The 13,057-nt window shown below is 39.3% G+C and overlaps 1 protein-coding gene across 4 annotated transcripts in view; it reads left to right on the top strand.

Annotated features, from left to right (window-relative positions):
- The window catches only part of LOC105061342 (mitochondrial import receptor subunit TOM40-1), a 61,905-nt gene that overhangs the window by 3,129 nt on the left and 45,719 nt on the right, over window positions 1-13,057 (top strand). For 3 of the 4 annotated variants that reach the window (XM_073248687.1, XM_073248686.1, XM_010945353.2), the window contains exons 2-5: window positions 3,085-3,166; window positions 3,261-3,360; window positions 3,460-3,555; window positions 3,665-3,715. In XM_073248687.1, the coding sequence (XP_073104788.1) occupies window positions 3,085-3,166; window positions 3,261-3,360; window positions 3,460-3,555; window positions 3,665-3,715 (329 nt within the window). Of the gene's footprint in view, window positions 1-940; window positions 2,740-3,084; window positions 3,167-3,260; window positions 3,361-3,459; window positions 3,556-3,664; window positions 3,716-13,057 lie in introns of those variants that run through there. The other variant, XM_073248688.1, reaches the window with a different exon arrangement.

The following is a 13,057-nucleotide window of genomic DNA, read 5'->3' on the forward strand; positions in this document are numbered from 1 at the left end:
TTGAATCCATTTTTCAATGGTAGATCTCATGGAATATCTAGTGGCAATGTTATTTACATAGAATATTATGTTAAGCTAGGTGTCTCAAAGAGTTACCGGTCTTCATATTTGAACAAGTAGGATTGCAGTTCAAGAATACTAACTACATCCACATTTGATGGAATTTGATGTATGCTTTTGGTGATCTGAAATTATACTTGACTATTAGTGACATAGCTGAGTGGTGCCAAATAATGAAGAGCTTTTGCTGGAGCAATTCTTAAGCCTTGTTCCCTTTAGCCATCTTGCGCTTGCCACTAAACTCCACCCCACTCTAGAGGAAGTTTTGTTCCCTCCATAATTATATGATCTTGAACTGTAATTAATGGGGTAGTTCTCCCTACTGGCTAGTTAGCCTTTGATGTTTTGTAACGGGCTTCTCTCTTGCCTAACTTCTATCTTCCTGATAGTCTTGACACTAATTTCTAAAAGGTTGCTATCTATCTGGTAGATGGTCATAGAATCTGCTTAATCCTTTATGGGGCTTTCTGAATGAGTTCTGCTCCATGGATGATCTCATATATGATAGGGAGTAGCTTGGATGGTGATTGTTGCCACAAAGCTTCGGGGTTAGGTTTGTTGCAGACCGAGCTGGCGTTCGGCCTGGAGATGACTTGGAAAGTATTGCTCTGCTATCTGCAATCAAAAGTCCACTTGCTAGAATTTTTTTGGTAGGGGACCCTTTGATACTTAAGTTAGTTGGAGCTTTCGGAACAGTCGAAAGAGAGAGAGAAGGAATTTGTGCTTTGGATTGAATTCACTTGAGGGTCCCCTTCTCCCCTTTTTATATAGAGGGGAGATGGTCGACCGTTATCCGAGTTTTCAGGACGCACTCAGGGCATTCAATAAAGGGCTGAAATATATGTGCCCACATTGTGGTGATCGTCGTGCATAGTTATTGCACACGTTCTGGTAGGGAATGTCGACCCATGGCCTGGATTTTAGAGGATCCTGTTGAGCCATACTTTTCTTTATTAATGAAGTCCATTGGTAAAAATGAAGCTGTGGATATCAGTTGATCTCATTGGTACCATACTGAGGAGGCTCCTCGATATGCGATCGAGGTCAGGAGATGGGAAGACACCACAACACTTGCCCCCCACTTCCGAGCTTGAAGTGGCTTTACTATTTTGGGAGAAGGGAGTACTCGACTTTCATGCTTTATTCGACCTCAGTGATCGATACGAGTTTGAAATGGAAGCTTTTCCTATAAAGTAGAATGTTCTAGTTCCACACTTGATGCCATATTTCTATGATGGAGCAGAAGGTTCTGGACTTGCATTTATTGTGCGCTCCATGAGTTGTGCTGCCATGATGAGGTATGCGGATTGAAGCAACACACCAAAAATGTTTTAAATGATTTGAAATGGTGATCCCAATAATCGTCTTTTGGCTTGTCTTTGACAGCCATATGGTGAGATCTAGTTGACCTTGAGTTGTATCACACGGATTGAGCTGCAAGGTGCAATCACAAGGTCGGTGCAATGAAGAATCAGGTGATTTGACGTTGCGGATGCTGCCATGTGTCGAGATCCTGAGGTCAATGCGTCTAACCGTGGCATCGATCTTAGCTGTAAGTGCAAGATATAAATAAGGGTGTTCGCTCTACCTTTCCACTTTTATTTCCGCTCGCTTGGTCGTTCTCAACTGGGTTCAGTTGCTCTCGCCGGAATCTGCTCTAGTGCCACTGTCGCCTCTTCTACTATTGTCTTCTTTGGTGCTGGTCATCTTCATCTTTTCCGACTTTAGCCATTCTCATTGCTATCACGGTTGGTCCTTTTCCCCTTGCTTTTCTTGATTTCATCTTTCTTTTTTGTTGCTTCATTTTCCTATTTTTCATTCTAGTTTTTGCTTCCTTTTCCATCTTCAATGGCAAGTCGCAGTAGTGAGGTTGAGGGTGAGAATCAGTTGGGTGACTGGGGCTCTTGATTGCCTATGCCCCAGGCCATGCTTGAGGTTACACCTCGGGGCTCTACCGATGAAGGCTCTTTGTCACAATTCGAGCCTTCTGAATCCAGATGCTTGAAAGCCCGACTTGTGGATTCGAGAGGTTCTTCAGACCATCGAATGAGAGATCTTTTCTTACTGAGCCCGACCTTGAATGGCTTTGAGCTTAGTATTTCATTCTTGGTTAGTATCACCGAGAGGTCCCTGGTCAGGATGATCGGGTGAGCTAGGCTCCCGATGGACGTCTTGGGATCTATGATGAGTTTCTTCGAGCTAGCCTTTGCTTTCCTTGTCACCTTTTTATTTTCAATCTCTTTGGTTTCTATAGAATAGTCCCTACTCATCTCACCCCAAATTCCTTCCACATTATTTGCACCTTTGTCATCATGTATGATCTCTTTGGCATTAGGTTGAGGTGCTCCTTCTTTCAAGCCCTATTTTTTCTGAAGAGGAAATGCCTGTCAGAGGGGCTAGTGGTACTTCACTCCTCGGAGTGGCATCTAGTTTATCCCAGGGTTGCCCTCCTCGATACATGGTTGGAAAAGTAGGTTCTTTTTTATTTCTTCTGATCTCCCCTGGGGCTTCAGCTGGGTTTGGGATGAGCCTAGGCTTTCACTGAATAAGTACCCTCATCATCTTTTGGAGGACGAGCAGGATTTCCATACACTGCTCAATGTCGAGATGCCACTGCAGCGAGAGTTGTTGACCGAGCAGATGTTGTATGATACCTGACTGAGTCCGGCCAAACCCCGGGTACAATTCAGTTCCTCCTTTTGTGCTTCAAATTTTTGTTTTTTGTTTTTGGTTTTCTTATTAAGTAATTGGGATTCACGAAAGAAGTATCTTAGGACTAATGCTTCAGCCCTCTGTGTTGCAGAACATGTTACCTTTCTTGCAATATTGACATTTTTTAAATTTTTTTTTGGTTAAATGGAATGTAGAGTAGACCTCAATGTGCAGTTTCAGCTATGTGAAATCAGGCCAGATATTTAAACTTCTGGCTTCACTAGACAATTCTGCCTGCAAAAATGAAAGCTAACAGTGATCAAAGTGAGGTAAAAGCACTTTCTGATGTGTTTTTGCAATTTGCTTTTGCAGTGTCGTTGAAGCCAGAGCTTTTTGAAGGATTGCGTTTTGACTTTACAAAGGGCCTAAATCAAAAGTTTTCACTCAGCCACAGGTGGTTTAATTTGTGCTGCATACAATACATGTGCTTTGCTGCCTTTTTTTTTTCCTTCCGATTTTAAAGCTTTGGCTTGGCAACCTTCTATTAGTGTTTTCATGGGATCCATGGAAGTTCCTTCACAGTCTTCTGATACTATCAAAGTCCCTACTGCACATTATGAATTTGGTGCCAATTTTCTGGACCCAAAGGTTAGTTTTCTTGTATTTTATGGCCAGATGATGTCTTTGGAGCTTGACATCTTCTTGATAGATAACCGAAGTGTGGAAACATTCATGGCATTTATACAGTTAATGCTTGTTGGAAGGGTGCTTACTGATGGAAGACTGAATGCGAGAGTCAAATGTGATCTGAGTGATAACCTGACTTTGAAAATCAATGCACAGGTGTTCCACAGTAAATTTTTAATGATTTAATGTCATTTAACAAGGAAAATTTTTATTGGTTTCTATACTTTTGACTGTTGGTTTAGTGACACATGTTTTGTTTGGCCAGCTCACTAATGAGCCACACTACTCTCAAGGCATGTTTAACTTTGATTACAAGGTTTGTTCCTCAACTCCCTCTTACTATCAAATGGTTTAGCTTTTTGTTTCAATAAAAGAAGAGCTCTCCCTTTAAGGCTTGATTGTGTTTCTGGTTGCCTTCATTGTCTATTGAAGCTTCAGCAATGTCTAATTCACCTCACTGTCTTTTTGCTGATTCACTAGTATGTATTGTTGACTTTGTTTGCAAAAAAAAAAAAAAAAAAAAAAGAAGAAGAAAAGAAAAGAAAAGAAAAAGGATGTGTGGAAGGATTAATGATAACAACAAAATACTTTGCCATCTAAGAAAAAATAGGAAGAGAAGTACCAATTATATTATATATCTCTATAATTCTAGGCTTTCTAGTGAATGATTATGCTCATGTCTGCTTCATCCTCTAATATATAGTAATGTAGGATTTCTCCTTCTATAAGTTCATGTTCATGGTGTATGTGCTTGATGAAATTTTTATACTGAAGTTCATAAATAGGACATAGGGCATGTTTACCACAATAATACTTCAGATCCTTAATAGTTGACTGGTACCCATTGAATTTAGCTTACCTCCAATCATTTGGTAGCAATGGCGGCATCAAAATCAATCTTGTTGGTGACATTGTGCAGGGCAGTCAATAGTTTCTTATCCAAGTTTATTCGTGGGACACTGTATTGGAACCCTAAGTTGAGGTAGTAAGCTTCCAAGACATGCAATTGATTTAATGAACAAATAAGGGATTGCATGATAGTATTTTATGAGAGTAAACATACATGGATGTTTATACTTGCATTACCTGCTAGGTGCAATTACTTGTCTATTTAGCAATCCAACATACATAGTTTGCATGCTTTGGATTTGCCTGCCTGATTGTGGCCTTGGCAGTCATCATTATATGATCCAAGAAATCTATTAAAGCGTACCTCTTGCTATCTATAGCCTTGAGCGCTTGATATGGAGATGTGAGTGCCCTAACTACTCCTTCAGCTTGCTTGTAGAACTGCTTGCTTGTCACCCTGCCTTTCCAATGGCTTCCTTCTTTGCCACTGTAGACTGTTAGGTGCTTAGCTGGAAGTGCAATGTAGTGTGTGGCAAAGTGGGTGATTGCTAGTTTCAATGTCTCACCCCTGATGTGCTTTGTCACCCCTGATGTGCTTCCTTATCAGAGCCGACACCCATGTTTGGTTATATATGAACTTAGTTATGGCTGGGCAACTTAAATCTTGGTCTCCATGTCATTTGCATTTAGTGCCTCATAGTCTACTGGATACCTAGAATGACATAATGGTGTCTTAGCTGCTAGATTATCGATTTTGGTCCATTTCTCTGCATTTTTTCTTGCCTTCCCTGAAGTCATGAAAGTGCTTCTTCAGTTGTCGAACCTCTTGTGGGCATTTCTTATACACAGTCACGTTGGGATAACAATCAGCCAAATGCCACTTCATTCTTGTCACTTGACCTCTCTCTACTCTACATCACACCACCCATACCTCCAATGGTGCTCATTACATCATGCTCCCAACTAACGTCAGCACCCTTATCCATCTTCGTCCTTCTTGAATCCATTTCCGCAAGTTTGACAACCACACATCATAAACTACCTCTTTATTACAACGAATTATATAAAGCGCATCCACACTTTTAAAATATAAAAACATTATATATTTTTAAACATAGTATTGATTTTTATAATTTAATTTTACGTAATACATGTGGTAATTTATAAAATGATGGCAAGTTGTCTAGAAAATGTCCTAATTACCGATACCTATTGCCCAATTTTTTTTTAATTTTTAGTTGAATTAATAATTTTTAAGATATCAAACAATTAAAAATTTGATACTTTATATTGCAAAAAATGGTGGAATTACTTTAGAATTTAAATTATTTATATTGCATACAAAATACTATCTTTTAATATTTTCTGATTGGTTAAATAATTTTAGTTAATTTTTGATTAAAAATTAATATTTAACTATAAATACGTAAAATTAATTTTAATTTGGATTAGTGTAGAATTCTACCAAGGTGCTACATGTATCTTTTAATCTTGTGGGTGTGCCTTAATCATTACTTAATTTTGAAATTCGTTTGAATTTGGGCTTAGGTTTGGATAATCATAACCATGCCAAAATTAAACAAACCGCTTCTAGAAAAGATGGCAAGCAAACATGCATGCCCCCAAAAACATGCTACTGATTTTTAATTTTTAATATTATTCATTGTTTTTATTTTTAAACTAAAAATATTTTTTACTATAAAAATTACATAGACAATAAAAAAATATATGAAATTTCTTAATTGTATGGATTACCCTTGTATCTACAACATATCTTGAAATTATGCCAAAATATAAAATTTTGACATGATATTCCCTTCTTTGCCTTTCTTTTGCCTATTTTAGGTATGAAAAAGCAAAAAGGAAAATGAAGAGAAGGGAGAGGATTATACCTAATTGTTGTTGGAAATGGGTGGTTTCATGTATGTAGTTTCAAATTTTTGATTTAGCAGTGGAAATAAAATCTAGATTAAAACAGTTTTAATCTAATTATGCATAAGATCAGATGTACCAAACCACCTAATAGGATCTATCATATGAACATAGATCATGTATCTGAAATCTGATCTTTAAAACGAAAGAGAAGAGGAGATCCGATCTCCTAACCTTATCGCGGGTCGATCTACACTGCAGCCGATGATCGTGGATGTCTAGGTTCCTTGAGCCGCACAATCATTCGACTTCTATAGATATCCACACGATGTTTTGATCTGATTAAAGACTTCTTGATCTTTCCGGGGTGCTAGCTCCCTTGCATAGACCGCTTCCTGATGGTTGAACAAGATTCTTCTTCGTTTCTCTCAGATCCTCTCAGAGAAGAAGAAGAATATGAGGAAGAAGAGGAAGAAGATGAAAACCTTTTTTTCTTTTTTTCTTCCTAAAACCCCACGCCAAAAGAGAGAAACCACGCCCACACAAGGACCCACGCCCTTTTTTCTATCTGATTTTCATGTAAAAATCAGATCTCACTTTTCTTAAAAACCTCACGCCCCTTTCAATCCCTTTTTATTTGGCATCCAATAGAAGATAAGGTCCAATCTTATCAGATTTAAATTTTGAATTCATCCTAATCCAAAATGGGAGAAAAAGGGGGCGTGGAGAAGGCCTTGGGCGTGGCTTTTCTCATGCAATAAGATGTGCATGAGAAATAAATGGCGTGGCTTTTCTCATGGGGTGTGCGCCAGGGGGAGAGAGAGTCGCAGTCAAATTGGGATCTCTCTTGGTGCTTAATCCTAACCAATTAGGATTTGGTTGCACTTAAAGAGAGGAAAATTCTAGTTCAACTAGGAACCCAATTAGATTTTAATCTAATTAGGAAATTAGTTGCATCTAAGTCCTAATCAAATCAGAAATTGATCTCTCTTGCAATTGGGTTATCTTATAATCCAATTAGGCTTGATCTAATCAAAATCCAAATCAAGCCAAATTGAATTTAATTCAATTAGACTTGATTCTAATTCCATCGCTCAATCAGATTGAGTCAAATTGCAATCCAATTGCTAATTAATCCTCCATGACTCACTAACTCTTAATGAATTTTTTTATTACAACTTTTGTATTAGATTAATCATTAATCACATTGATAATTAGATCTAACTGCGATTCATAATCACAACTTAACCATCTGATCAGTCAAAGATCTTTATTGTGTGTGACCCCATAGATTTTATTCTATTTGGTAGTGAGATATATCGTGATCCCTATCACAATATTATTGAAACTCTTTTCAATGGATTGGAATGATTCCAACTCTGTCTATCAAGGGTCATCGATCATCAAGACGACGTTTGATGAGTTACAATTCATCAATGACACCTAGCAGTATGTAGTGGCAATCCAGCAGAATGGAATTACTGAATCTTTAGGTGCAGTTATCGTGTGATTCTGTCCTTCTATCGTGAGTCCCAACTAGACAGAGGTCATGAAAAATTCATTAAACCACAACGTCAGTCATATGCAAGATTGGCTCGATTCGAGTTTATTTGTGAATTTCTGTAAATTTTTTTTTCTAGTATTCATATTTGCTTCGGTCGAAGACTTTCTGAACTTAGTCTTGTGAATCGCATAGGATTTCTCTTTTTCTATCAAGGTCGATAGATTTTTTCTACATGCATCCTACTCATAATGAACCTGACCCTACTGTAGCCAACATACATCGTAAGGATCAAAATGGCTAGGAGATCAAGTATATGTGCAGTCAAACTACAGTAGCCTCATTGTGAATAGCTGAGGCAGCATAAGTCAAGGGACCACTTACACCACTGTAGCATTGAGTAAACCACTGACGAGTGAGTAGACATCCAAGTAATTTTTCGTGTTGGTTACGCTCAGTGTATGTTGTTCTCTAACAACCACCTGCACTCTCTTCCTAGTGTCTCTACACTGCAGACTTGAGACTCATCTGTTCGGAAGGAAAGCAATCCGTGCACCGATCTAATTGGATCAATCACCATTCTCTATGATGATCCCTCGATCGGGAGCTTTTAGGAATTAATCATCAATAATGTCTCAAATTCTCAATACTTTGAGAATATATATCATCTGTTAATCTCTTAGATGAATCATGGTCACATATAAAACATGATTGGAATAAAAACTATCCATTTTATTAATGAATAAAATTTATAAGTACAATATTATGTTTTGAAATTATAATGTGTCAGCCGACAATTGGCTTTTAGGATATATATCTAACAATCTCCCACTTGCATTAAAGTTAGTTGGTCATAAACCTAAGTCCCATTTTCTCAAGATGAACTTCGGTCTTCTGCAGATTGAGAGGCTTCATCAGTAGATCCACATTCTCTGTGGAGTTTACTCTCTGCATCTCGATGAACTTCTCGAGGTATTCGCGTATGATGTGAAACCGCTGCTCTATGTTCTTAGACTTCTGGTGAGATCTTGGCTCAGTAAGGGCTATGGCGTTGTTATTGTCACAGTGCAGTATAATGGCATCCAATGGCATGATATCCAGCTCTGTAATGAACTTCTTAAATCAGAACACTTCCTTAGCAGCTTCAGAGGCGACGTATTTGGCTTCCATGGTTGAATCCACGATGATTGGTTGTTGGAACTCTTCCAACTAACCGAACATCCATTACATAAGAATACACACCTCGATTTAGATCTTCTATCATCGACATTAGATATGAAGTCTGAATCGGCGTATCCCTTCACTTTTAGCTCAGATCCTCCTCTAAAGATCAAGAATAAATCTTTAGTCCTTCTCAAGTACTTAAGGATGTTCTTTGCAGCTATCCAGCGCTCTTCATCTGGATTCGACTGATATCTGCTCGTGACACTCACGGCAAGGGCTATATCAGGTCGAGTACATAGCATGGCATATATGAGGCTCCTTATAGCTGAAGTATAAGGGATCTTGCTCATGCGTTGGATCTCCTCAGGTGTGTTAGGGCACATTTTTTTTGGAGAGAAATCCCATGCCTAAGGGGTAAAAATTTCCTCTTGGAGTTTTATATGTTGAATATTTTCAACAAGGATTTAAGTCCCGACGGGACGGGGGCCATCCCGATCGTTCTGTCCAGTTTCTTTGGCATTCCGACACCATGGATAGGTGTGGGACCCCGAAACACACTTCTGACCTTGGTCTGCCCATCCTGGCTTCATCTCGATCGGATCAAGCGCCGGCACGGCCATCCTGGTCGTGCCCTATTTTTTTTTGGCGATGATGCTTTGAACGGGGAGAAGAATGAAGGAGAAGCCGAGAAGGGTTATCGACCCCTTTTTTTTGCTGATGAGTCGGCATTGACATCGTTGTCGGAGGGAGCACCATCTTCTTCTTCGACTCCGCTTTTTCGAGAGGAGAGCACGTTAGGAGGGAGGCCGGGAGAGGAGAGCATGTCGGGAGAGAGCCAATCGAGATGTCGGAGAGGGAGAAGGGAAGAGAGAGGACCGGAGGCGGCGGTGGAGGGGAAGGAATTAAGGCTCGGAGGCATGGAGCCTTCAGGTTCTCGCGCGGCCGCTCTGGATGTAGCCACTCAGGGCAGATCCCGAAGGATATGCACGGTGGATGGTGCGCAGTCCAGAATCGGTGAAATGCAAAGGGTAGCGTGGCGTGTTATCCATCGTGGGATTTGCGTGGGACATGGTGAAGAGCATGCAATTCGGAATCGATGAAATACAAGGGATAGCATGGCTTTGTGGAATTTGCGCGATTTAATTGCACCTGTGCATGCAATACGGAGGTGGGATATCATGTGAAGCACGGCCTCATCCTTGTCTTAAAAAAAAAATCCGCATCCGTGACTCCATTTTGCATTAGGACGGCTGTTGGGATGCTCGACTGGGACGACCATCAGGACAGGGCGGGACGTGGGGCATCCCGTTCCGGGCAAAAACTGAGATGCCCCCCTTCCATGGAATTTAAAATCTTGATTTTCAACATCTCTATGTACATTTTCTGTGAAAGGCCTAGCATCTTTTTAGATTTATCCCTATAAATTTTTATTTCAAGAATATAAGATGCTTCTCCTAGATCTTTCATGGAGCATTCTTTTGACAACCACACTTTGATCGAGGTTGGCATGGGAATGTCATTCCCAATCAAGAATGATGTCATCCATGTACAGTACGAGGAATGTGACAGTACTTATACTGATCTTTTTGTACACACGGCTCCTTGTTCTTGATGAAATCAAACGATTTGATCACATCATTAAAATGAGTGTTCCAACTCTGAGATGCTTGCTTAAATCCATATATGGACCTTTACAGCTTGCAGACTTTGTAATTACTATCACTGGAGGTGAAATCTATAGGCTGCTTTATATAGATATCTTCCTCAGGATATCCATTTAGGAAAGTAGTTTTCACATCCATCTGTCAAATATCATAATCATAATAAGTTGCAACAGCGAGCAGTGTCCGGATGGATTTCAGCATGATTTCAAGTGAAAAGGTTTTCTGATAATCAATGCCTTCGTGTTGACTATAACCTTTCGCTACCAGTCTTGTCTTATAGATCTCTACCTTACCATCTGAATAATTTTCTTTTTGTAGATCCATTTACACCCTGTAGGTACTAACTTTCAGGTGGATCTACTAAAGTCCAGACTTGGTTGGAATGCATGGAGTCAATTTTTGACTTCATTGCTTCCATTTTTTGGAGTCAATATCTAACATTGCTTTGTTATAGGTTTTGAGATCATCTCTATGATCTTTTTCTCCCATTAGGAATACTTCAACATCTTATGTAAGTATACCAAGTACCTTTCAGGAGGATGGGAGATCTTACTGGATCTACGAGGTGGAGGTACCACATCTACTGGCTTACTATAAATGGGTTCCGGCTCTAGGACTTGCTGCTTTTCAGAGACTCTCTTCGAGCTCAATTTTTCTCTCACTGCCTCTATCTTGGATAAACTATTTTTTCAAGAAGATAGTATGACGACTCATAATTATATCGTGATCCTCTGAAAAGTAAAAGTAGTATCCCATGGATTTCTTAGGATACCCAATAAATCAAGTCCTAATAGATCTAGTCTCTAACTTGTCTGCCTGCTGTCGCTTGACATGGATCGGATATCCTCAAATCTTGAGGTAATTAAGACTCGATTTCTTATCATGCCATATCTCATACGGTGTGGTAGGAACGGATTTAGAGAAAATTCTATTTAATAGATAGATAGCGAAAAGCAATGCATGTTCTCAAAAAAATAATGGAAGATCGATGAAGCTCATTATGGATCGGACTATATCTAATAGGATTCTATTTCTTCTTTCGGATATCTCATTGAGTTGAGGTGTTTCAGGAGGTGTCCATTGTGAGACTATGTCATAATTCTTGAGATAGTTTCGGAATTTTCCATTAAGGTATTCACCTCTTCGATCTGATCGAAGAATCTTTATGGATTTTTCTGTTTGCTTCTCCACTTCACACCTGAACTCCTTGAACTTTTGAAGGTCTCAGATTTGTGTTGCATTAAGTACACATCCATACTATGAATAGTCATCGGTAAAGGTTATGAAGTAGAGGTAACTACCCCTAGTCTGCACATCAAATGGGTCACACACATTAGTATGTATCAGGGCTAATATCTTAGTGGTTATTTCCCCAGATCCCACAAAGGATGGCTTGGCCATCTTTCCTCGAAGATTGGACTCACAAACTGGATATGACTCGGGAGTCAATGGCTCGAGAAGGCCATCTTTCTTCAATTTGTTAATTCTGTCCTCTTGTATATTGCTTAGCCTAAGATGCCACAAATATCTTTGGTTTAGCTAATCTCTTGATCTCTTAGACCCTATGGCATTCACTAGTTGCTTATTAACGTTCACATACGCGTCAATATGCAAATGGTAGAGACTGTCAATCATAAAGGTACATGCAACAATTTTATTTTTAAAATAAATTGAACATTGATCTTTATTGAAATTAAATATGTAATCATCTTGTGCTAGCACAGATACAAAAATAAAATTTCTATTAGCTATAGGTACAACAAAAGAGTCTTTAAGTTCTAAACTATATCTTGACAGTAATTACAGAGAATAGATGCCCACGACCACAGCAGTAACTCTTGCCTCATTGTTGACTTAAAGAGTGACTTCACTTTTCCTCAGCTCTCTACTTTTCTTTAGATCCTGCATTGAAGTGCATAAATGAGCATTAGAACCAGAATCTAAAATCCAACTGGAAGAGGAGGAAATTGTAAGATTAATTTTTATAATGAGCAAGTTAGACATACCTTCAGAAGGTGTGTCTTTCTTCTTGTTCTTCGGGCTCGTCAGGTACGTAGGATAATTTTTTTTTCAGCGGCCTTCGACATTGCAATGGAAACACTTTTCTTTATCATCAGTCTTTTTTGGAGCTTCTTTCTTTGGTCTATTCTCAATCTTGTGCTTCTTCACAGGCTTCTTCTTCCAAGTAGACTTTCTCTTGGAAGACGAAGTCTACTCCACAACAAGAACGGTGCCTCTTAAACTCTTCAAGGTTCCTTCGGCTCTCACCAATATGTTAAGTAATTCGGGCAGGGTGCTATCAATCTTATTCATATGGTAGTTTATAATAAACCGGCCATATGAATCAGGAAGGGACTGCAAGATCAGATCCACCTGCAAATCCCTATGCACGGTTATTTCGAGCTTCTGAAGCTCCTCGATGTCCTTGATCATCATCAAATAATGATCGTGGATCGATTGCCCATCACGCATCTTCACTCTGAAGAGTCTCTTGGAGACCTCAAAGCGAGCTGTGTGACTCTGCTCATCATACAACTCTTGCAGGTGAGTCAGTATGTCTTGGACAGTCTTTATGTCCTCATGCTAGTGCTGTAGTTCATTTGACATA

Source organism: Elaeis guineensis, chromosome 14 (genome assembly GCF_000442705.2).
Source record: "Elaeis guineensis isolate ETL-2024a chromosome 14, EG11, whole genome shotgun sequence".
In the NCBI taxonomy this organism is placed as follows: domain Eukaryota; kingdom Viridiplantae; phylum Streptophyta; class Magnoliopsida; order Arecales; family Arecaceae; genus Elaeis; species Elaeis guineensis.